Genomic DNA, 24,019 nt, shown 5'->3' with positions numbered 1-24,019 from the left:
CGATGCGTCCTTTGGGATTCCCTCGGAACCTTCACCTCCACCTGAATGGAGACTGTCTCCTCCTGAGACCCTCTTCTCATCTTTTTTACGGGAAATGGTTTAGTCCATTCTTATTCCCCTTAGACATGGAGGATGAGCCCAGGGCTGAGATGCTTGAGGTCGTGATCTACACCTCTCCACCTAAAGAGGCAGTGACAGCTCCTTTGCATAAGGTACTCCAGGAAGTCTTTATGCAAAACTGGGCATTCCCTCTGTCTAGTCCCAGTACCGCATCCACAGAGAACCTGGGTTGATGAGGTCTCAGTTACCCCATAACTCCATGGTGGTGGAGTTCACCCTCAAAAGAGCCAAGAGTTCTGGAGACAATGCTTCGGCGCCCCCCCAGGCAGAGGAGAAAGGACCTTTGACTCTTTTGGGAGGAAGATGTATCAGGCCGCTATGCTCGCTGCCCGTATCCAATCATACCAGCTCTTCACGAGCATCCACTTGCGGAACTTGATGCGGCGGCTGTCTAGTTTGGTTGAAGCCCTCCCTCTGGAGCAGGCTGAACCTTTTCACCAGCTGGTCAGGCAGCAGAAGGCATGTCGTAAATTTCAGGCCAGGGCAACAGCGTGCGCCCAAAGCCCCTACTGCTCCCCAGCAAAAGCAAGGGATGGGCTTTTGACTGGCTCCAGAGAAGCATAACCAAACTAAAAGTGTCTGTACCGGGCGACTTTCCAGTCTGGGGGAGGTTTTTTTTTCACCTAAGGTGGCCTCTCATAACCTCTGATTGGTGGATTCTTTAAATGGTCTGGTCAGGATACACCCTCAATCTTGACTCTAAACTTCCAAATTGCCCACCGGGAGCTCATTTGTACAGCTCTCAGCATAGGCAGGTACTTGCAGAGGAACTCTCCATCCTTCTAAAGGCCCATGTGGTCGATCCCGTTCCACCAGGGGAAGAAGGGCTGGGATTCTTTTCCAGGTACTTCCTTGTGCAGAAGAAAACAGGGGGGATGCGTCCCATCCTAGACCTAAGGGCCCTGAACAAATTCCTAGTACGAGAAAAGTTCAGGATGGTTTCCCTGGGCACCCTTCTTCTCATGATTCAGGAAAACAATTGGCTATGCTCTCTGGACTTAAAGGATGCTTACACGCACATCCCGATACTTCCAGCTCACAGGAAGTATCTTCGATTTCGGCTGGGAACGCATCAATTTCAGTACCGCGTACGGCCATTTGGCCTAGCATCAGCTCCCAGGGTATTCACAAAATGCCTAGCAGTAGTAGTGCATTTGTTCCCTTATCTCGACGATTGGCTGGTAAAGAGCACTTCGGAGGGCAGTGCTCAGGAGTCCATGTGGATGACTATTCAGGTGCTGGAACTACTAGGGTTTGTAATAAATTACGCCAAGTCCCATCTCACTCCTTTTCAAAATTTGGAGTTCATTGGAGCTCTGCTGGACACGAAGACAGTTCAGGCCTATCTCCCCGAGGCACGGGCAGACACCCTTCTGTCCCTAGTGTCCACAGTTCGGACGTCACAGCAAGTCACAGCTCGGTAGATGTTGAGATTCTTGAGGCACATGGCCTCCACAGTTCATGTTACACCCATGGCACGCCTGCATATGAGATCTGCTCAATGGACCCAACTTCTCAGTGGTATCAAGCTAAGGGGGAATCTAGAAGATGCATCCATTTGTCCACCGACTTTTGGAATTCTCTTCAGTGGTGGACAATTCGATCCAATTCAACCATGGGACGACCATTCCAAATTCCTCAGCCGCAGAAAGTGCTGATGACGGCTGCATCTCTCCTGAGGTGAGGGGCTCAGGTAGATGAGCTTCACACTCAGGGAGCCTGGTCCCCCCAGGAAACAGGTCTTACCTCCTGGAGCTCCAAGCGATCTGGAACGCTCTAAAAACCTTCAGAGATTGGCTGTCCAACCAAATTATCCTAATTCAGACAGACAATCAGGTTGCCATGTATTATACCAACAAGCAGGGGGGCACCGGATCTCACCCTCTGTGTCAGGAAACCGTCCAGGTGAGGCTCTGGGCACGCCGCATGTTTCTCCAAGCCACTTATCTGGCAGGCGTAAACAGCCTGGTCGACAGACTGAGCAGGGTAATGCAACCTCACTGAATATGAGCGTAGCCCGCAAGATCTTCTTAACATGGGGCACCCCCTCGGTGGATCTTTTTGCCACTCAAATCAATCACAAGGTCCCTCAGTTCTGTTCCAGGCTTCAGGCCTACGACAGACTAGCGTCAGATGCATTTCTCCTATATTGGGGTAGAGGTCTTCTGTATGCGTATCCTCCCATACCTTTGGTGGGAAAGACTTTGCTGAAACTCAAGCAAGATTTAGGAATCATGATCCTGATTGCGTCCTTCTGTCTGCGTCAGATTTGGTTCCCTCTTCTTCTGGAATTGTCCTCCTAAGAACCATTTAGATTGGAGTGTTTTCCAACCCTCATCACGCAGAACAAGGGATCGCTTCTACATCCCAACCTCCAGTCTCTGGCTTTCAAAGCTTGGATGTTGATCACCTAGAATTTGCTTCCTTGGGTCTTTCGGAGGGTGTCTCTCAGATCTTGCTGGTTTCCAGGAAAGATTCCACTAAGAGGTGCTACTCTTTTAAATGGAGGTGGTTCGCTGTGTTTGTGAGAGCAAAGCCCTAGATCCCCTACTTGCCCTACACAGACCCTGCTTGAATACCTTCTACACTTGTAAGAGTCTGTTCTAAAAACCAACTCTGTAAGAGTTCACCTTAGTGCAATTAGTGTTTATCATCAACATGTTGAAGGTAAGCCTGTCTCTGGACAGCTTTTAGTTGTTTGCTTCTTGAGAGATTTGCTTTTATCAAAGCCCCCTGTCAAAATATGATCAGACTTGATATTAGGTTTGGAGTACATATACACAGGAAATCCAATACGTTAACGGTTAACTTTTCTAAAAGTAGACTATGATAAAATGAGAAGAACATTGTAAAAAAAAAAAAACCCTAGAAGAGCGGCTGTGAGGGTGAAAAATTTACATCAGGCATGGATACTGTTCAAAAACACCATCCTAGAAGCCCAGGCCAAATATATTCCGCTTATTAAAAAAGGAGGAAGGACAACCAAATGACAGCCGGCATGGTTAAAAAGTGAGGTGAAGGAAGCTATTAGAGCTAAAAAGAAATCCTTCAGAAAATGGAAGAAGGAACTGACTGAAAATAATAAGAAACAGCATAAGGAATGTCACATCAAATGCAAAACGCTGATAAGGAAGGCAAAGAGGAACTTTGAGAAAAAGATTGCGTTGAAGGCAAAAACACAGTAAAAATGTTTTTTTTTTAGGTATATTAAAAGCAAGAAGCCAGCAAAAGAATCAGTTAGACCGCTAGATGGAGGGGTAAAAGGGGCAGTCAGGGAAGAGAAAGCCATAGCGGAGAGATTTAATGAATGTTTTGCTTTGGCCTTCACCGAGGAGGATTTAGGAGAGATACCGGTGCTAGAAATAGTATTCAAGCTGGGGTGTCAAGATGGCGGCACGCTAAGTTCTCCTGGTGTAAGCTCTCGAGAGTTTGGAGAACAAAACTCTTTTTTTTTCTTCAAGAAATATGCCCCATACAAAGCGTAAGGGGATAGTTAAGACGGTTTCCTCGGCTGCCGTTAAGCTACCCCCTCAACAACAAACTATCGAGCGCTTTGCCACGAGGCAACCGGTCCAACTTCCCGAGAGGGGCCCTGCTGAAGCCACGGGGGAAGACACCCTTGGAGTCTTGGGGCTAGATGTGTCACTCTCCCCTCCGGACCATCATCCGCCGCTGCCCGCCCAATGGTCGCCGACCCGGAAGTGGAAAGGGTATCAGTCGACGATCGAGGACCTCGAGAGGCGTACCATTCAGGAGGCCAGGAGATGGAAGCAATCCTGGTTGAGCCAGGAGCTCAGAAAAGCCGATCGACAGCGGTGACTCTGGAGAGCATTTGGGACGCTCTCCAGAGAGTGGAATTGACGACAGCCAGAGCAGCACAAGAAATTGCAACTTTACTAGGTACTGTTGAAAATTTAAAACTTTCCCTAAATACTACTATGCAGGAAATTGCTGAGCAATTTAAGGCTGTTAAAGACGATATCTCTCAGTTGCAAGGAGTATCAGCCTCGGTGATTAAGGATAATAGCATAATCCACCGTCGAACAAATAGAAAACTATAACCGTAGGCTGAACTTACGTTTCTTGAACTTTTTTCAGGAGTTTGGAATCAATCCACAGGAAGCCTTTAAAACGTATCTTTTAGAAGTGTTGAATTTTACCCCAGACTCTCTTCCACCATTGAATAAAATATATTATATATATACACAAAAAAAATCAGTGGATGATACCCTTCAAGCCTTAGCATCAGAGGCACCAGAAGAACAATTAAATATATTTGATATATTAGAAACATCTTTAACAGCTGATTCAGCAAGAACTACTTTAATAGTGTCTTTTGTTTTTCAACAAGACCTAGATGCAGTAAAACGTATGTATTTTAAAAAGATGCATGTTTTGTTCCGGGGGAAAAAGGTATGGATGTACCCAGATATAACCAAGCAAACACAAGAAAGAAGGAAACTTTTTCTTTCTATGAGACCTGAAGTGTTAAAATTGGGAGCCTCTTTTTATTTGAACTACCCGTGTAAATGTGTTATTAAATATACTGGTTTGAAATATATCTTTGTTTCAACCAGAACAATTGAAAGAATTATAACTGTAAAGAAAGTTGGTTAACGTCATTTCCCACTATGCTGGTATATGATTTGATGGACCGAGAAAGTGTGTTAAGCATATTTCTCAGGAGCAGATATTATTGATTTAAGAAGTCTTCTTTTTCCTTACGCCCACCCCTTGAGTTAGTGGTCTAAAGAAGAAACTGTTATTGTTTACTTTTAAACTGGTGCTATTGTAACCTTTTCTTTTCTGAATTTCCTGTCAAGTGTAATAGCTTGTTATTTAATGAAAATGAATAAAAAATTAAAAAAAAAAAAAAAAAAAAGAGTATTCAAAGCTGACGAGTTGGAGAAACTGAAATCTCTATAAACCTGGAGGATGTAATGGGGCAATATGACAAATTGAAGCATAGCAAATCTCCTGGTATTCATCCCAGAGTACAGATAGAATTGAAAAATGAATTTGCGGAACTATTAGTAATATGTAATTTATCTTTAAAATCGAGCGTGGTCCTCCGGTGAGTCGAGGATGATGCTTCGGAAAGCCTTGCTGGCACGTAAATGTATCTTGCAGACTTGGGTTTCGGATGCACCACCTGAGTATTGGCACTGGCGCAACCAGCTGCATCAATTGGTAACATGGGAGGTGAGGGAGACAGGTTCACATAAACATAAAATTTGCTTTTTGAAGCTTTGGGGACCCTACCTGTCTTCTCTGTCTCCCAGAGGTAGGAATTTGGTGATTGATGTGATGTAAAGGGTCTGGCTGGCTGAATGGCTTACTACCTGAGCTTCGACTTTATATGGGATCATTAGGTACCTGGAGGGGGGGGGGGGGTAGGAGGGTACGGTAGTATGAAGTTATTTCTTTCCCTGTTCCGGTGTCTCGAGGGTCATGAGAAACCAGACCTTTTGGACCTGGAGGGGGCTTTGTGTTGTTTTTGCATTGGGGATTGGTGGGGAAGGGAGGGTTAGGGGGTGTTAAGGGAGGAGGGGGTTTGTTACTATACATATTGTGGATTGTAGTTATACAACATAGGTGTGGGACACACGTGAAGGGAGATAAACGAGAAATATTTGTTGGCGGCCTGGTTTAATGACTTCACGTTTCTGTACTACCTATCTTGCATGGTCAATATTATTTGCTATGAAACAATTGTATTTGTATTGGTTATGTTTGTGTCGTCAATAAAAATTGATGAAAGTAAATCGAGTGTGGTACCGGAAGATTGTAGGGTGGCCAATGTAATGCTGATTAAAAAAAAAAAAAAAAGTTCCAGAGGAGATCCGGGAAATTATAGACCAGTGAGCCTGACGTCGGTGCCGGACAAAATGGTAGAGACTAATATAAAGAACAAAATTACAGAGCATATTCAAAAGCATGGATTTAGTGAAGGAAAATCTTGCCTCACCAATCTATTACATTTCTTTGAAGGGGTGAAACGTGGATAAAGGCAAGCCGGTTGATATTATGTAAGCCACATTGAGCCTGCAAATAGGTGGGAAAATGTGGGATACAAATGCAATAAATAAATAATAAATATCTGTATTTTCAGAAGGCGTTTGACAAAGTGTCTCATGAAAGACTCCAGAGGAAGTTGGAGAGTCATGGGATAGGAGGTAGTGTTCTATTGTAGATTAAAAACTGGTTAAAAGATAGAAAACAGAGAGTAAGGTTAATGGTCAGTATTCTCAATGGAGAAGGGTAGATAGTGTTGTTCCCCAGGGGTCTGTGCTGGGACCTTCTTTTTAACATTTATAAATGATATAGAGATAGGTGTAACTAGTGAGGTAATTAAATTTGCTGACAAGAGCATTGCTTGGGGGCGTGCCAAGATGGCGGATTGACTGGAGAATGCCTCTCTAGCTCCTGAACTTTTCCGAGAGATCCGTTTGGGCAGCTATGTTCACTTTTCCGATCCTTCTTAAAGGTCTCAAAGGCAGTAGTCAATAAGTCTAATTTACTCAACGATTGGTGCAACTGTTGCTGTAAGTGTTTGTATCGCAGCCCAGATAGATTCTAAGGTTATTGCCTCGAGAGCTTGCTGCTCGGTGTTAATATTTTTCCCCAGCACTTCAGTTTGAGCTCCGGCAGAGAGAGTTCCCCTCACGCCAACTTCGGACGCTTCTGGGACTTCAAGCTCGCTTCTGAGACCAGCTGGGCAAGGCGGAGGATTTAATTCCGGCGAGGACAATGTTGTTATACTTCCCTGTGAGAACGGCGTTCCACCTACGTCTCCCACCGCGGGAACCACTTACTAATTTCTTTAGCCATCCTCTGGACTGACTCCATCCTGTTTATATCTTTCCTTAGGTGCGGTCTCCAGAACTGCATGCAGTACTCCAAATGAGGCCTTACCAGAAACTTATACAACGGCACTATCGCCTCCTTTTTCCTGCTGGTCATGCCTCTCTTTATGCACCCAAGCATCATTCTGGCTTTGGCCGTTGCTTTTTCTACCTGTTTGAAAGCTTTAAGGTTGTCGGACACAATCACCCCTAAGTCCCGCTCTTCCTTCGCACACTGAAGCACTACATTCCCTTGGATTTTTGCGACCCAAGTGCATGACCCTGCATTTTTTGGGATTAAACCTTAGTTGCCAAATATCGGTCCATTCCGCCAGCTTTGCCAGGTCCTTTCTCATGTCATTCACACCCTCCAGGGTGTCCACCCTGTTGCAGAGTTTAGTATCATCCACAAAGAGACAAACCTTACTGGACAGCCCTTCCGCAATATTGCTCACAAAGACGTTAAAGGATAAGTGCGACGTCTTAATTATATCTGTAAAAAACTTAATTTCTCAGGAAAAAGAGCTGATGTAAATGTCATCTGGGTTATCATCGTAATGTGGAAATAGGGTGGGGGGGAGGGAGGTTACTATGGGGGTCTCAAATTATGGAATTGAGGTAAATACAGTTAAGAGCTCCTTGTTTCTAAAACTGTTCGATCATACAGGTGATGGGGGTGGGAAGGGGTTCGCTTAGGGAACGAGTGGTAATTTTTGAGTTATTTATCCCATGGCTGTGGCTGAATCATTGTTGTCTTTTGGTATGGGATGTTGTGTTTTCACACAGGGAGGGGGTGGGGTTGGGGTGGTAGGGAGGGGAAGGGGGGAAAAATTGTTAAAACAGTTGATGACAGATCTGATCATTGTTTCTTTACTTTGTATGTTATGCTGTTGGCATTTTGTATCTGCTGGATCTTGGATGTACATTATGCTGTTATTAATAAAAATGTTGAACTGTAAAATACACACAGCATATGGACCTGCTCCTCAATCTGTGCACTATTTTTGAAGGATTTGTGCCAGTATTTTATAGATATACCTAGGCATTTTTTTAATCCTATTCCTCTAAGCACTGTGTTATAAAATTACTCTGAATGTATTATAAATAGGTCAAATTAGGGAATTGGAAAAGGAAACACATTCACATTCTGTTCTGCTTCTGAGTGAATTCAATTGTTGTTTTTTTTTTCCCTGGCATTTCCCATCAGGTAAGATTTTACCAGTGTGCTTCATTCATCTGAGAGTAATGAAGCAAATTTTTCCCAAATTTACAAAATTCTTGTAAACCTGATTGAAATCACCTAGGAAACCGTTATTTCAGTACACTTTGCTCTGCCTGTACTTAAGAACCCTTTAAAATATATTTGCTTTGTATGATGAAATTTGCAATGAACTTTGTGTTCTCAGATGTCTCTCTAAAATGCTTGTCTGTTTATTGCAGGGCTTTGTGCTGTGTCACTCTATTGCAGGCGGAACAGGCTCTGGTCTAGGGTCTTATCTCTTAGAGAGATTAAATGACAGGTGGGTTTTCTTGTAACCATTTTTAGCTGATTTCTGAACTGAGACTACTCTGCACAAACAGTTGAGATGCCTGTAGCATAAGTCAGTGCCATCCCTAGGAGCTGAATTGCTTCTCCTAAATTGGTAAATTGCTTTTAGCTACTTAACTGAGGTAAGCACCCATAGTTTCCCAGATACTAGCTATGAACAGCTGAGGAAAGATTGGACATGAAGACCAAAAAGATTTTCCTGTTGGCATCCAGATCATACTGTTCTTTGCCTCACTGTCCCTCAGTGCAAAATGTTTTTTTGATGTTCTGTGTGTGTGGTGAAAATGAGGGCTTTTCACTTTTTTTGGTAGCAGCAGTACATGTCTGAATATCGTGCTTGTCTTGACAAGCAGGTTAGTGCGCAAGCAACTACTGATTTGTATCTGTAACTTTGCCACTAATGACGTCTTTGTGACTGAAGTTCTTTTGTGGGCGCACAATATACCCGTTAATCCTGTTTTACTGGGGCAAGAGTGAAACTAATTAGCCTGTATTTTAGTAAATTGTGAGTATCATTTTTTCACATGTAGTAGGCAAATTTTGATAATTTGAATGAGTCACTAAAACTGATTAGTCATTTTACCATCAGAATATTTTTTCACAGATATTCCAGTAATCTGCTTAAATATGCATTTCCAAGTTCCCTGCTCTGTCTTTCTGCTGTCATCCTCCCTTCCATTTCCATTTATTAGTTCTTATATCATACATTATCCAATCGGAAAGTTTGGGTCAATGTGGCTTACATAAAGTTATACAATCAAATGAAAGTACAGGATACAAGGTTGCAGTACAGTTTTGGTGAAGATTATCTGTTCAATCAAGTTACAAATATACATTCTTAACTAAAATTATGCATGCAAATCAGGCTACAGGATACAGGCTTGCGATACAGTTATGACGAAGATTATGCCTTTGATGAACATAGTAGATGACGGCAGAAAAAGACCTGCAAGGTCCATCCAGTCTGCCCAACAAGACAACTCATATGTGCTACATTTTGTTTATACCCTACTTTGATTTGTACCTGTGCTCTTCAGGCACAGACAGTATAAGTCTGCCCAGCACTAATCCCCGCCTCCCAACCACCAGCCCCACCTCCCAACCACCAGCTCTGGCACAGATTGTATAAGTCTGCCCAGCACTATCCCCGCCTCCCACCACCGGCTCTGGCACAGACTGTATAAGTCTGCCCAGCACTATCCTTGCCTCCCACCACCGGCTCTGGCACAGACCGTATAAGTCTGCCCAGCACTATCCTTGCCTCCCACCACCGGCTCTGGCAGAGACTGTATAAGTCTGCCCAGCACTATCCCCGCCTCCCAACCACCAGCCCCGCCTCCCGATCTTGACTAAGCTCCTGAGGATCCATTCCTTCTGCACAGGATTCCTTTATGCTTATCCCACGCATGTTTGAATTCCGTTACCGTTTTCATTTCTACCACCTCCCGCGGGAGGGCATTCCAGCATCCACTACTCTCTCTATGAAAAAATACTTCCTGACGTTTTTCTTGAGTCTGCCCCCCTTCAGTCTCATTTCATGTCCTCTCGTTCTACCGCCTTTGCATCTCCTGAAAAGGTTCGTTTGCGGATTAATACTTTTCAAATATTTGAACGTCTGTATCATATCACCCCTGTTTCTCCTTTCCTCCAGAGTATACATGATGAAGCTACAATAAGTTAATTAATGCAATTAGATACAGATGATGCAAGTGATCGAGAGGCTGCACTCAAAATATTCCTAGTATTTGTGCAGTATAAAGATACCCTGTTTCCCCGAAAGTAAGACATCCCCCGAAAATAAGACCTAGTAGAGGTTTCCTGATTGGTAGATATAAGGCCTGCCCCGAAAGTAAGACCTAGCAAATTTTGTTTGAAAGCAGGGCTGCCGAGAGCCGGACAAGGCCGCCTCCCCCCCCCCCCCCCCCATCGCTCCCGGAACTAACCTTAAACGCCTCCCAGTCCTTTCACCTTTGCAGCAAGCAGCAGCAGCAGGGCAGACCTCTCCTTCCTTCTGTGCCCCGCCCTCGCGGATGTTACGTCAGGCGAGGGCGGGACATGGAAGGAAGGAGTGGCCTGCCCTGCTGCTGCTTGCTGCGAAGGTGAAAGGAGGCATTTAAGGTTAGTTCTGGGAGCGACGGAGGGCGGGCGGGCCAACCCCGATGTTTCCCCGAAAAGTAAGACAGCCCCTGAAAATAAGACCTAGCGCATTTTGGGGGGCAAAAATTAATATGACAGTGTCTTATTTTTAGGGAAACACGGTATCTGTGTTGCGAGTAGTCAAGTGGCCGTGCTCAAACATTCCTAGTACAGTATGTAGACGTGTATATTGTCTATCGGACAGTGTGCATGCTGTCTGGTTCATGCTATTACGTGATGATATGGAGTTAGTTTCGGGTTGGAGTATAAGATACATTTGAGGACTGTCATGGTACGTGATGGCTACTAACTTAACGATCATTTCTGCCTATAGTGATTTGTGGGGTCAGTTAATTGTTATGAAGGTTCAGCCTTATCTTGTCTCCGATTTGTATGTCTTTAATTTTGATGGAGGGGTTAGCCTTTGTCTACAAGATGTTTGTTGTAAAGATGAGATTTTGAGAACTTTGCGAAAGTGCAGGAACTTTGCTGTCCATCTTATTGACCATGGTAGTGAATGCCATAGCTTGGATGTAAGCTAGGAGAATCCTATTCCGTAGATTGAGTTGTATTTTATTCTTCTGCAATTTGGTAGATGGAGTAATAGGTGGTTTTTAATCCTTAACACGATGTTCCGTGATGGTAGATTTATTAAGTGACATAAGTAATTTGGGGGGGGGGGGGGGGCATACTATGTATGATTTAAAATAGAGTAACTGTGATTTTGAAGTGGATCCTTGCACTCACTAGGACCCGGAATTTAGTACTTGTAGTAAGGGACTTGCTCATTGGTAGCGCGAGACTTTGAAGATTAGGCGTGCTACGGTATTTTGGCAGGTTTGCAGTTTATTTTAGGCTTAATTCTTTGCATCCCACATATATTCCATTGCAGTAGTCAGTTTGGGAGATAGTGATTTTCTCCGAGGACAAGCAGGCTGCTTCTCACAATTGGGTCGACGTCTGCGGCGGCCCAGGAATCGGCAAAAATTTTGCAAGCAAAATAAAACAAAGTCTTTCTGGAGAGTTCCCTCGCGCGAGCAATGTGAACCGTGCATGCGCAGACGTCTGCCCGCGTGCCTCTCTAGTTTCTTTTTCTCCGCGGTGAGGTGCGGTTCGTTTTTCGTGTTGCTCCTCTCTTAGGCCCAGGAAAAAGTTGTGAAACTCATTTTTCTTTTGTTTTTTCTTTCAAATAAATAAATATATATATATATAATATAGAAAGTAGATTTAGTTCCCGTACTTCTTTTACATTTTTTCCCTGTTTAAAGTTTCCTTTCTTTTCAACGCGGCCGCCTTTTGGCCGTGCGGTCGGGTTTTTTCCCCTTTTTTTGTGCTTTTCTTTTTGGCACAATTGCGTTGTTTGATTTCGCCGAGGCCATATTTCTTCCATGTCATCGAAGACACTCAGCAGCTTCAAACGTTGTACGCGGTGCAACCGGACCATGTCAGTTACCAATACCCATGCTTGGTGTATCCAATGCTTTGGGCCCGACCATAGCCTAGCCGCTTGTACTCCCTCGAGTCTTGCTTGCTTCCAGGAAAGATTCCTGTCACACTGGTCAGGAAACGTGAGCCCTTGGGCCACTACCGATAACCGGCAGCGGCAGGAGAACCACCCAGACAGGCAGCAAGGTGGACCACAGACAGACGGGCACCGGCCGGACTGGAGCAGCAGGACAGAAGCAGAAGCAATAAGCAGTAAGCAGGAGAATAGTCCACGAAACAAGCAGAGTCTTGGGCCGGCAGCAGACAGTAGAATAAACCAGGAAACAAGCAGAGTCTTGGGCAGGCAGCAGACCGTAGAATAAACCAGGAAACAAGCAGAGTCTTGGGCAGGCAGCAGACTGTAGAATAAACCAGGAAACAAGCAGAGTTTTGGGCAGGCAGCAGACAGTAGAATAAACCAGGAAACAAACAGAGTCTAGCTGAAACAGAAAGTAGCAAGGTAGCACTGCAACAAACTCACAGATGAACACTCTTCTGAGGACCTCTGTTGCAAAGGCAAACCAGAAAGTTCCCAGGTGCTAGATAAAGACAATCCCAGCTGAGTTCACGAATAAGGGTGAGGCTTGATTGCAGGAACAGCAGAGCACGGCTTGGCAAGAACAGGATCCAGGAACGGATCTGGCCTGACTGGATTGGGATTCAGGATTTTCACCCAAGCTTCAGGATTTTCAAGTCGACTTGGCTTGGCTAGAGGAACCCCAAAGCAAGTCCAGCATGGAAAATAGTCACAATCGTAACAATTCCACCAAGAGGTGTTACTCTTTCAAATGGTGTGACAGCAAGGCCCTAGATCCTCTTTCTTATCCTACACAGACCCTGCTTGAATACCTTCTACACTTGTCAGAGTCTGGTCTCAAGACCAACTCCGTAAGAGTTCACCTTAGTGCAATTAGTGCTTCTCCGAGGACAAGCAAGCTGCTTGTTCTCACTGATGGGTGACGTCCGTGGCAGCCCCTCCAATTGGAGATCTTTCCTAGCAAATGCGTTTGCTAGGCCTCGCGCGCGCATTCCGACCGTGTATGCACGACCATCTTCCCGCCCGAACTCGCTCGTGTTCTTCAGTCTTCTTTTTTCCGCGCTCGGGACGGATGTGTTTACCGTCGTTCTGTGCCCTGAGGAGACCCTCGCGCTTTTCTTCCATCCTTCGATGGAATGAAGGGATTTGCGTTACAAGACGATGGAATGAATGGTAAGGGATTTGCGTTACAAGACGTATGAGGAGAGACTTGATGACCTGAACATGTATACTCTGGAAGAAAGGAGAAACAGGGGTGATATGATACAGACGTTCAAATATTTGAAAAGTATTAATCCGCAAACGAACCTTTTCCAGAGGTGCAAAGGCAGTAGAACGAGAGGACATGAAATGAGATTGAAGGGGGGCAGACTCAAGAAAAATGTTAGGAAGTATTTTTTCACGGAGAGAGTAGTGGATGCTTGGAATGCCCTCCCGCGGGAGGTGGTGGAAATGAAAACAGTAACAGAATTCAAACACGCGTGGGATAAACATAAAGGAATCCTGTTCAGAAGGAATGGATCCTAAGGAGCTTAGCCGAGATTGGGTGGCGGTGGCGGGAGGCGGGGATAGTGCTGGGCAGACTTATACGGTCTGTGCCAGAGCCGGTGGTGGGAGGCGGGGCTGGTGGTTGGGAGGCGGGGATAGTGCTGGGCAGACTTACACGGTCTGTGCCCTGAAAAGGACAGGTACAAATCAAGGTAAGGTATACAGAAAAAGTAGCACATATGAGTTTATCTTGTTGGGCAGACTGGATGGACCATGCAGGTCTTTTGCTGCCGTCATTTACTATGTTCCGTTTCGGAAGTCTTCTTTGTTTTTACTAGTTCGCATGTTCTTCAAAAAAAAAAATTATTTTTTCCTTTATTTCGAGTTGTTTTTCCCGTCCAAGTTTCCTTTCGTTTTCGGTAGCGGCCCTGTTGGCCGCCCGTACAGGTTTTTTCTCCCTTTTATTTTTGGTGCCTTTGCCATCATCGCGAATTTTGATTTCGCCGGCGTGATTTTTCCACCCATGTCATTGAAGCCTCCCAGCGGCTTCAAGAAGTGCACCCAGTGCAACCGGGCTATCTCGCTCACTGATAGGCACGCTTCGTGCCTTCAGTGTCTGGGGGCTGGGCACCGTCCTCAGGCCTGTACTCTCTGTTGTTTGTTAAAAAAGAGAACTCAGGTGGCAAGATTGGCCCAGTGGAACGTTCTGTTTGGGGCCTCGCCCGGTGCTTCGACGGTTTCAGTATCGATGTCGGCGGTACCGAGGTCATCGACCGGTGCTCCAGCGTCGACGGTACCGAGGTCATCGTTGGTGCTGATGTCATCGGACGGTGCTGCTTCGTCCGCAGGTGAGGGCTGTCCATTCCCTTGCTGGTGACAGTGAGCCCTCGAGTAGGTCTCCCCCTGCCTCGAGGGCTCCTGCGGTAAAGCCCCCCCCCCCCCCCCCGGGATCGACCTTCTTCGGACCCGGCCCCGAAGAAGAGACGCTTGGATTCGACGTCCTCGTCGGTACCGGGAGGTTCCGGTGACATGCTTCGTGTGAAGGCAAAGAAGCATCGGCACTGGTCACCTTCCCGTCGTGGTACCGAGAGCTCTGGCTCGCCGAGGGAGTCTGCACCCGCTAGGCATCGGCGGCGGGAGTACCGCTCACCTTCTATTCAGGAGGTGTCGATGCGCTCTACCCTGGACAGCCCGGTACCACCTCCGCGCCCCAAGCAGATTCTCAGTTTGTCGCCTGCACCGGACTCCCAGCCTTCCTCGACAGCCGCTCTAAGCGAGAGCCTCAAGGCCATCCTTCCAGGGATCCTGGAAGAGCTGTTGCGCCCTTCTCCTCCGGTACCGGGGGTGCTTGCGCCGCCGGTGCCGTCGACTGAGGCGACGGCTGGCCCTTTGCCCGTCGTGAGGTCTCCGATGCCGGTACCGCTTGTGGTGCCTGCGTCGGCTGCCTCCCAAGCTCTCCGACGTCGATGGAGGGAGCTTCATCGCCACCGATGCGAGAGTCTACTTCTCGACGTTCCCACCGTGGCCATGTGTCTACGGAGTCGAGGCAGGCACGGCTTCGGACAGAGGTTCATGAACTAGTGTCCGACACCGATGGTGAGGCCTCGTGGGAAGCAGAGGAAGACGTCAGATATTTCTCAGATGAGGAGTCTGACGGTCTTCCTTCTGATCCCACTCCCTCCCCTGAAAGACAGCTTTCTCCTCCTGAGAGTCTATCTTTCCCGGCCTTTGTCCGGGAAATGTCTACGGCAATTCCCTTCCCTGTGGTTACGGAGGATGAGCCAAGGGCTGAAATGTTTTCAGCTTTCGCCACCTAAGGAATCGTCCACAGTACCTATGCATCATATCTTCAAGAAGACACTGCTGAAGAACTGGGCGAAGCCACTAACTATGGGGATCCCCAAGAAGATCGAATCCCAGTATCGGATCCATGGGGACCCTGAGTTGATGTGGACTCAGTTGCCTCACGACTCTGGGGTGGTGGATCTGGCCCTTAAGAAGGTCAAGAGTTCTAGAGAGTATTCTTTGGTGCCCCCGGGCAAAGACTCTAAAACCTTGGATTCTTTTGGGAGGAAGGCCTACCATTCTTCAATGCTCGTGGCCAAAATCCAGTCTTACCAGCTCTACCTGAGCATTCATATGCGGCAGTTGGCGGACTTGGTGGATAAGCTCCCTTCTGAGCAAGCCAAGCATTTTCAGCAGGTGGTCAGGCAGCTGAAGGCGTGTAGGAAATTCCTGGCCAGGGGTGTTTGACACTTTTGATGTCACGTCCAGCAGCGGCTCAAGGTGTGGTGATGCGCAGGCTTTCATGGTTGCGTGCCTCCGACCTGGAAAATATGATCCAGCAGCGGATTGCGAATTCTCCTTGCCAGGGGGATAATATTTTTGGTGAAAAGATCGAACAGGTGGTAGAGCAGCTCCACCAGCGGGACACTGCTTTCGACAAATTCTCCCGCCGGGCGCCTTCAGCATCTACCTCAACTGGTAGACATTTTTATGGCGGAAGAAGGACTGTTACCTATTCTTCTAATAGGAATAGGTACAATCCTCCCTCTCGCCAGCCTGCTGCCCAGGCCAAGCCCCAGCGCGCTCGCTCTCGTTAGCAGCGTGCGACTCAGCAAGCCCCTGCGGCTCCCCAGCAAAAGCAGGGGACAGGCCTTTGACTGGCTCCAGCAGAGCATAGCCGAAGTCAAAGTGTCTGTGCCGGACGATCTGCCGGTTAGGGCGAGGTTAAAATTTTTTCACCAGAGGTGGCCTCTCATAACCTCCGACCAGTGGGTTCTCCAAATAGTCCGGCTAGGATACTCCCACAATTTGGTTTCAAAGCCTCCAAATTGCCCACCGGGATCTCAATCCTTCAGCTTTCAGCGCATGCAGGTACTTGCAGAGGAACTCTCTGCCCTTCTCAGCGCCAATGCGGTCGAGCCCGTGCCACCCGGGCAAGAAGGGCTGGGATTCTATTCCAGGTACTTGCTTGTGCAAAAGAAAACAGGGGGGATGCGTCCCATCCTAGACCTAAGTGCCCTGAACAAATATCTGGTCCGAGAAAAGTTCAGGATGCTTTTCCTGGGCACCCTTCTTCCCATGATTCAGGAAAACGATTGGCTATGCACTCTGGACTTAAAGGATGCTTACACACACATCTCGATACTGCCAGCTCACAGTATCTCCGATTTCGTCTGGGAACATGGCATTTTCAGTATTGTGTGCTACCCTTTGGTCTCACCTCCGCACCCAGGGTGTTCACAAAGTGCCTGGCTGTGGTAGCAGCGTCTCTACGCAGACTGGGAGTGCACGTGTTCCCTTACCTTGACGATTGGCTGGTGAAGAACACCTCCGAGGCAGGAGCTCTTCAGGCCATGCAGATGACTATTCGACTCCTAATTTGGATAAATTATCCAAAGTCCCACCTTCTTCTTGTTCAGAAACTCAAATTCATAGGGGCTCTGCTGGATTCTCAGACAGCTCGTGCCTACCTTCCGGCAGCGAGGGCCGACAATCTTCTGTCCCTTGTTTCCTGGGTACGAGCGTCTCAGCAGATCACAGCTCGGCAGATGTTGAGATTACTCGGCCACATGTCCTCCACATTGAATGTGACTCCCATGGTCCGCCTCCATATGAGATCAGCTCAATGGGCCCTAGCGTCTCAGTGGTACCAGGCTGCTGGGGACCTAGAGGACGTAGTCCTGTTGTCCACGAGTTTTCTCCAATCCCTGCATTGGTGGACAGTTCGATCCAATTTGACTCTGGGACGTCCCTTCCAAATTCCTCAGCCACAAAAGGTGCTGACAACGGATGCGTCTCTCCTGGGGTGGGGAGCTCATGTCGATGGGCTTCACACCCAAGGGAGTTGGTTCCTCCAGGAACAAGGTCTACAGATCAACCTCCTGGAGTTACGAGCGGTCTGGAACGCTCTAAAGGCCTTCAGAGATCAGCTGTCCCATCAAATTATTCAAATTCAGACAGACAATCAGGTTGCCATGTACTACATCAACAAGCAGGGGGGCACGGGATCTCACCCTCTGTGTCAGCAGGCTGTCAGAATGTGGCTTTGGGCTCGCCGCAACGGCATGTTTCTTCAGGCCACGTATCTGGCAGGCATAAACAACAGTCTGGCCGACAGATTGAGCAGGATCATGCAACCTCACGAGTGGTCACTCAACTCCTGAGTGGTACGCGAGATCTTTCTAGTGTGGGGCACCCCCTTGGTGGATCTCTTCGCCGCTCAAGTCAATCACAAGGTCTCTCAGTTCTGTTCCAGACTTCAGGCCCACGGCAGACTAGCATTGGATGCCTTCCTCCTGAATTGGGGGGAGGGCTTCCTGTATGCCTATCCTCCCATACCTTTGGTGGGGAAGACTTTGCTGAAACTCAAGCAAGATCGGGGCACCATGATCTTGATTGCTCCCTTTTGGCCGCGTCAGATATGGTTTCCTCTTCTTCTGGAATTGTCTTCCTAAGAGCCGTGGAGATTGGAGTGTTTTCCGACCCTCATTACTCAGAACGAGGGGGTGCTTCTGCATCCCAATCTCCGGTCCCTGGCTCTCACGGCCTGGATGTTGAGAGCATAGATTTTGCCTCCTAGAGTCTTTCTGAGGGTGTCTCCAGTCTTGCTTGCTTCCAGGAAAGATTCCACTAAGAAGAGTTACTTCTTTCTATGGCGGAGGTTTGCCGTCTGGTGTGACAGCAAGGCCCTAGATCCTCGCTCTTGTCCTACACAGACCCTGCTTGAATACCTTCTGCACTTGTCCGAGTCTGGTCTTAAGACCAACTCTGTAAGAGTTCATCTTAGTGCGATTAGTGCATACCATTACTGTGTGGAAGGTAAGCCGATCTTGGGACAGCCTTTAGTTGTTCGCTTCATGAGAGGTTTGCTTTTGTCAAAGCCCCCAGTCAAACCTCCTACAGTGTCATGGGATCTCAATGTCGTTCTCACCCAGCTGATGAAATCCCCTTTCGAGCCACTGGATTCCTGCCATCTGAAGTACTTGACCTGGAAGATCATTTTCTTGGTGGCAGTTACTTCAGCTCGTAGAGTCAGTGAGCTTCAAGCCCTGGTAGCTCATGCTCCTTATACCAAATTTCTTCTTAACAGAGTAGTCCTCCACACTCACCCTAAGTTCTTGCCAAAGGTGGTGTCGGAGTTCCATCTGAACTGTAGTATGAAAATAAGTAATTAAGGCAATAATTATTCCCTGATAATACTTATTACAAGGTTCCCGCTCAGTCTAGGGGATATTATAAAGGAACCTTGTTGCTGGCACCCTGCCAGTGTTTTGTTCTTCGCCAAAGAACCAAAGCCATGTCACAGATGATTTATTATTTATTACAGGTAGAAAAATAGAATCATTCTGCAACAGCTTATATGCAATATAATATCTCTTACTGATATGTACACTAACAAAATATATTGTCTAACTACACTCTGATTATCCTGAGACTACGTACAGTAATGATTAGAACAGTACAAATGATATCCTAATGATCCTTATGAAAACTTATCACATCTTATGCAAAATACACATTAGCAGCTGTCCCTGACCAAGAGCTGACATAAACCAGTCGTACTTAGATAAAACCACTGCCTAACCCCAGACTAGGAAATATATCACTGTGATCTCTCACCACGCTGTCCTGACGACGGCTTCAGATGAGACCGGAGCAGAATCTCCCCAGACGCTATCTCAGCTATCTGTGTCTTATGTAGTGCAGGTCTTTCTCAGCAAACAAGCAGGTTCCCGTCTCTCCTTTGGCTATCAGAGCCAGTATCTCTGCCACAGGTATTTGCACCAGTTATGCAGGTCACAAGGTTGGTATCATACAGTCTCTAGCTCACCCCGAGCCTTGCTGGATTTCTCAGGTCCTTCACAGGTACTCCTCCTCCGAGGGTCTCCGACTAACTTTTTCCCCCACTCTCCCTACGTTCTTCCAGACCTCTCTGTCGGGTGATAGCCTGGACCAATTCTTCTCATACAGTCCAGTGCATGGGTAAGAAGCGTTCTTTGTTTTGTGACCTTGGAGATGGTAACTTCTGGTGCCATGGCTCTGCCTCCCTTCTCAGCTTCTCCGAGATAGAAGGGGGATGGTTGGAACACAGAATGTCCTTGGCTTCAGCAAACCTGTCAGTGATTTTCCACAAGCTGAAGCTGGATCTTGCTGACAGAGAGATGTGCAGGTCAGAGAGTTGCAGCAGCCATCTTATTGTACCAAGATGTCATAGGCTTGTATAGGCCAAGACCAGCTTAGGCTAGATCACAGGGAAATACCCCTACAGAACCAGTCAATTGTCTTGCCAACATTCTTCCCCCATCCGCATACCTGCCCTGCTGAACGTCAACTGTACACATTGGAATGCAAGAGAGCATTGGCCTTCTATCTGGAGTGGACACAGCCCCACAGACAGTCCGCCCAATTGTTTGTTTCTTTTGATCCCAACAGGAGGGGAATGGCTGTCAGGAAATGCACCATTTCTAATTGGCTAGCAGATTGCATATCCTTCGCTTATGCCCAGGCTGGGCTGACTCTTGAGGGTCATGTCATGGCTCATAGTGTTAGAGCCATGGCAGCGTCAGTGGCCCACTTGAAGTCAGCCACTATCGAAGAGATTTGCAAAGCTGCGACGTGGTCATCTGTCCACACATTCAAATTGCATTACTGCCTACAGCAGGATACCCGACGCGACAGTTGGTTCGGGCAGTCGGTGCTGCAGAATCTGTTCGGGGTTTAGAATCCAACTCCACCCCCCTAGGTCCATTTTTATTCTGTTCCAGGCTGCTTTCGCTTTCTCCGAGGACAAGCAGCCTGCTTGTCCTCGGCGAAAGCTACATACCTGTAGAGGGTATTCTCCGAGGACAGCAGGCTGATTGTTCTCACAAACCCGCCCACCTCCCCTTTGGAGTTGTGTCTTCCCTTGTCTTTGTTTTGCTATTTATTGGACTGATGAACACGAGCGAGTTTGGGTGGGAAGACGGTCGCGCATGCGCGGTCGGCGTGTGCACTCTAGGCCTAGCAAACGTCTTTGCTAGGGAAGATCTCCGATTGGAGGGGCTGCCGCGGACGTCACCCATCAGTGAGAACAATCAGCCTGCTGTCCTCGTAGAATACTCTCTACAGGTATGCAGCTTTTGCTTTATCATCGCCGTGTAGAGAGTAAGCTTATCTCTGGACAGCCTTTAGTTGTTCGCTTCTTAAGAGGTTGTCAGGCCCTGTAGTACGAAGAAGTGAGCCCCTGTGCCAAACAACGTTCGGCAGCCGAACAATCCCGGTCTTACCTGAGGAAGCAGGACTGGAACCCCGGCGAAGGTCCGAGTAGAACTCGGGACAGGCAGCAGACACCCAACAAGTCCAAATCCAGGACAAGGTTCAAAGCTGGCCGCAGGCAAAAGCAAAGTCTAGATCCAGGGAAAGGTTCTGAGGCAGGCGGCAAGCAAAAGCAAAGTCCAGGTCCAGGCTAAGGTTCTGGGGTAGGCAGCAAGCAAAAGCAAAGTCCAGGTCCAGGCAAAGGTTTCTGAGGCAGGTGGCAAGCAAAAGCCAAAGTCCAGGTCCAGGCTAAGGTTCTGGGGTAGGCAGCAAGCAAAAGCAAAGTCCAGGTCCAGGCAAAGGTTTCTGAGGCAGGTGGCAAGCAAAAGCCAAAGTCCAGGTCCAGGCTTAGGTTCTGCGGCAGGCAAAAGCAAAGTCCAGGTCCAGGCAAAAGTTCTGCAAAAGTGGATCAGTCCAAAAAGAAGCACTGCACTCAGGAATCCACGCAAGTAGAAGCCAAAGCAATGAGTGCTGTCAGGAACTGCTCTTAAATAGCCCCCTCCATCAGAGAGACAAGAAACAGCTGTCCGGGGGTGGAGCCTCAGCCCGTCCAAGGCACCTTGGATTGGCTGGCCAACAGAAGGAGTTGACATCAGCCGCGAACGGCCAATCCGGACGTCTGAGGCGTGTCCTTGGCGCTCCTGGGTCCCGCGCCTGGAAGAGACTCTCCCCCTCGAGGATGCCGGCGCTGCCAAGATGGCCGGCGTTCCCCAACCGCCACCGACCAGTAGCGGCGAGCCGGAGTAGTCCAGGCGGCCTGCAGAGCCCCTCTGGAGCGCCGCACGTTGCCGGCGATGACCTGATCCCTCCGGCCAGCGCCTCCTCTAGCGGATCCTGAGCGAGGCGTCGCTGCGGAGAGGGCGTTACGGGTAAGGGACACAACAGATGTTTGTTTTTGTCAAAGCCTCCGGTCAAACCTCCACCAGTGTCATGGGCTCTCAACGTCGTTCTCACACAGCTGATGAGAGCTCCTTTTGAGCCACTGAATTCCTTTCATCTGAAGTGCTTGACCTGGAAGGTCATTTTCTTGGTGGCTGTTACTTCAGCTCGTAGGGTCAGTGAGCTTCATGCCTTGGTGGTGCATGCACCGTATATCAAGTTCCATCATAATAGAGTAGTCCTCCGCACGCACCCTAAGTTCATGCCGATAGTGATGTCGGAGTTCCATCTGAACCAGTCAATTGTCTTGCCAAAATTCTTTCCCGTCCTCATACCCGCCCTGGCGAAAGCAGTTTACATAAGAGCATTGGCCTTTTACGTGAAGCGGACACAGCCCTTCAGACAGTCCGCCCAGTTGTTTGTTTCTTTCAATCCCAACAGGAGGGGAGTCGCCATCGGAAAACCTACCATCTCCAATTGGCTAGCAGATTGCATTTCCTTCACTTATGCCCAAGCTGGGCTGACTCTAGAGGGCCATGTCAAGGCTCATAATGATAGAGCCATGACCCACTTAAGTCGGCGTCCATTGAAGAGATTTGCAAGGCTGCAACGTGGTCATCAGTCCACACATTCACATCTCACTACTGCCTTCAGCAGGATACCCGACGCGACAGTCAGTTTGAGTAGGCAGTGCTGCAGAATCTGTTTGGGGTTTAGAATCCAACTCCACCCTGCTAGACCCATTTTTGTTCTGTTCCAGGTTGCACTCTGTTAGTTGATTTTGGTTTCAGGTCAATCTTTGTCCTCGCCGTTGCGAGGCTCAGTTGACCAATGTTCATTGTTTTGAGTGAGCCTGGGTGCTAGGGATACCCCACATGTGAGAACAAGGAGCCTGCTTGTCCTCGGAGAAAGTCAAGATACTTTCCTGTAGCAGGTATTCTGTGCGCGACGGAACTTTTCCGAAAGACTTTGATTTTTATTTTGCTTGAAAATTTGTTTGCTGATTCCTGGGCCGCCGCGGACGACGACCCACATATGAGAACAATCAGCCTGCTTCGCTTTATCCTCCTTCCACCAGGTCTCAGAGATTACTACTACTACTACTATTTAGCATTTCTATAGCGCTACAAGGCGTACGCAGTGCTGCACAAACATAGAAGAAAGACAGTCCCTGCTCAAAGAGCTTACAATCTAATAGACAAAAAAAAAATAAAGTAATCAATGTGAACGGGAAGGAAGAGAGGAGGGTAGGTGGAGGCGAGTGGTTACAAGTGGTTACGAGTCAAAAGCAATGTTAAAGAGGTGGGCTTTCAGTCTAGATTTAAAGGTGGCCAAGGATGGGGCAAGACGTAGGGGCTCAGGAAGTTTATTCCAGGCGTAGGGTGCAGCGAGACAGAAGACGCGAAGTCTGGAGTTGGCAGTAGTGGAGAAGGGAACAGATAAGAAGGATTTATCCATGGAGCGGAGTGCACGGGAAGGGGTGTAGGGAAGGACGAGTGTGGAGAGATACTGGGGAGCAGCAGAGTGAGTACATTTATAGGTTAGTAGAAGAAGTTTGAACAGAATGCGAAAACGGATAGGGAGCCAGTGAAGGGTCTTGAGGAGAGGGGTAGTATGAGTGAAGCGACCCTGGCGGAAGACGAGACGGGCAGCAGAGCTTTGAACCGACTGGAGAGGAGAGAGGTGACTAAGTGGGAGGCCAGCAAGAAGCAGATTGCAGCAGTCTAAACGAGAGGTGACACGGGTGTGGATGAGGGTTTTGGTAGAGTGCTCGGAAAGAAAGGGGCGGATTTTACGGATGTTGTAAAGAAAGAAATGACAGGTCTTGGCAATCTGCTGGATATGAGCAGAGAAGGAGAGAGAAGAGTCAAAGATGACCCCAAGGTTTTGAGCTGAGGAGACAGGGAGAATGAGAGAGCCATCAACAGAAATAGAAAACGGGGGGCTTGGGGGGGGGGGGGGGGTTTGCCCATTATATCTAATTGTTCATTTAGTGCAATATATTCTAAGCTATCTTATTTCTTATGCTTCTGGCATTCGCATATAGACATTTCAAACTGTTTGTTGTTTCTATTTACATCATGCTCAGTACTTGACAGTATTAATTTGCAATCTTTTGTCTTTTTATTTTTATTTAAGGCAACCTGATCTACTATGGTCTCTTTTGCAACCTATCGGGAT

The 24,019-nt window shown here is 47.7% G+C and overlaps 1 protein-coding gene across 1 annotated transcript in view; it reads left to right on the top strand.

Annotated features, from left to right (window-relative positions):
* Positions 1-24,019, top strand: part of TUBG1 (tubulin gamma 1) — a 363,160-nt gene that overhangs the window by 135,363 nt on the left and 203,778 nt on the right. The window contains exon 5 of the mRNA XM_030221259.1: positions 8,406-8,485. Coding sequence (XP_030077119.1) covers positions 8,406-8,485 — 80 coding nt within the window. The remainder of the gene's footprint in view (positions 1-8,405; positions 8,486-24,019) is intronic.

This window comes from Microcaecilia unicolor, chromosome 12, assembly GCF_901765095.1.
Source record: "Microcaecilia unicolor chromosome 12, aMicUni1.1, whole genome shotgun sequence".
NCBI lineage: Eukaryota > Metazoa > Chordata > Amphibia > Gymnophiona > Siphonopidae > Microcaecilia > Microcaecilia unicolor.
The sequence above is the reverse complement of the archived record's forward strand: the minus strand, read 5'-3'. Positions and strand labels throughout refer to the sequence as shown.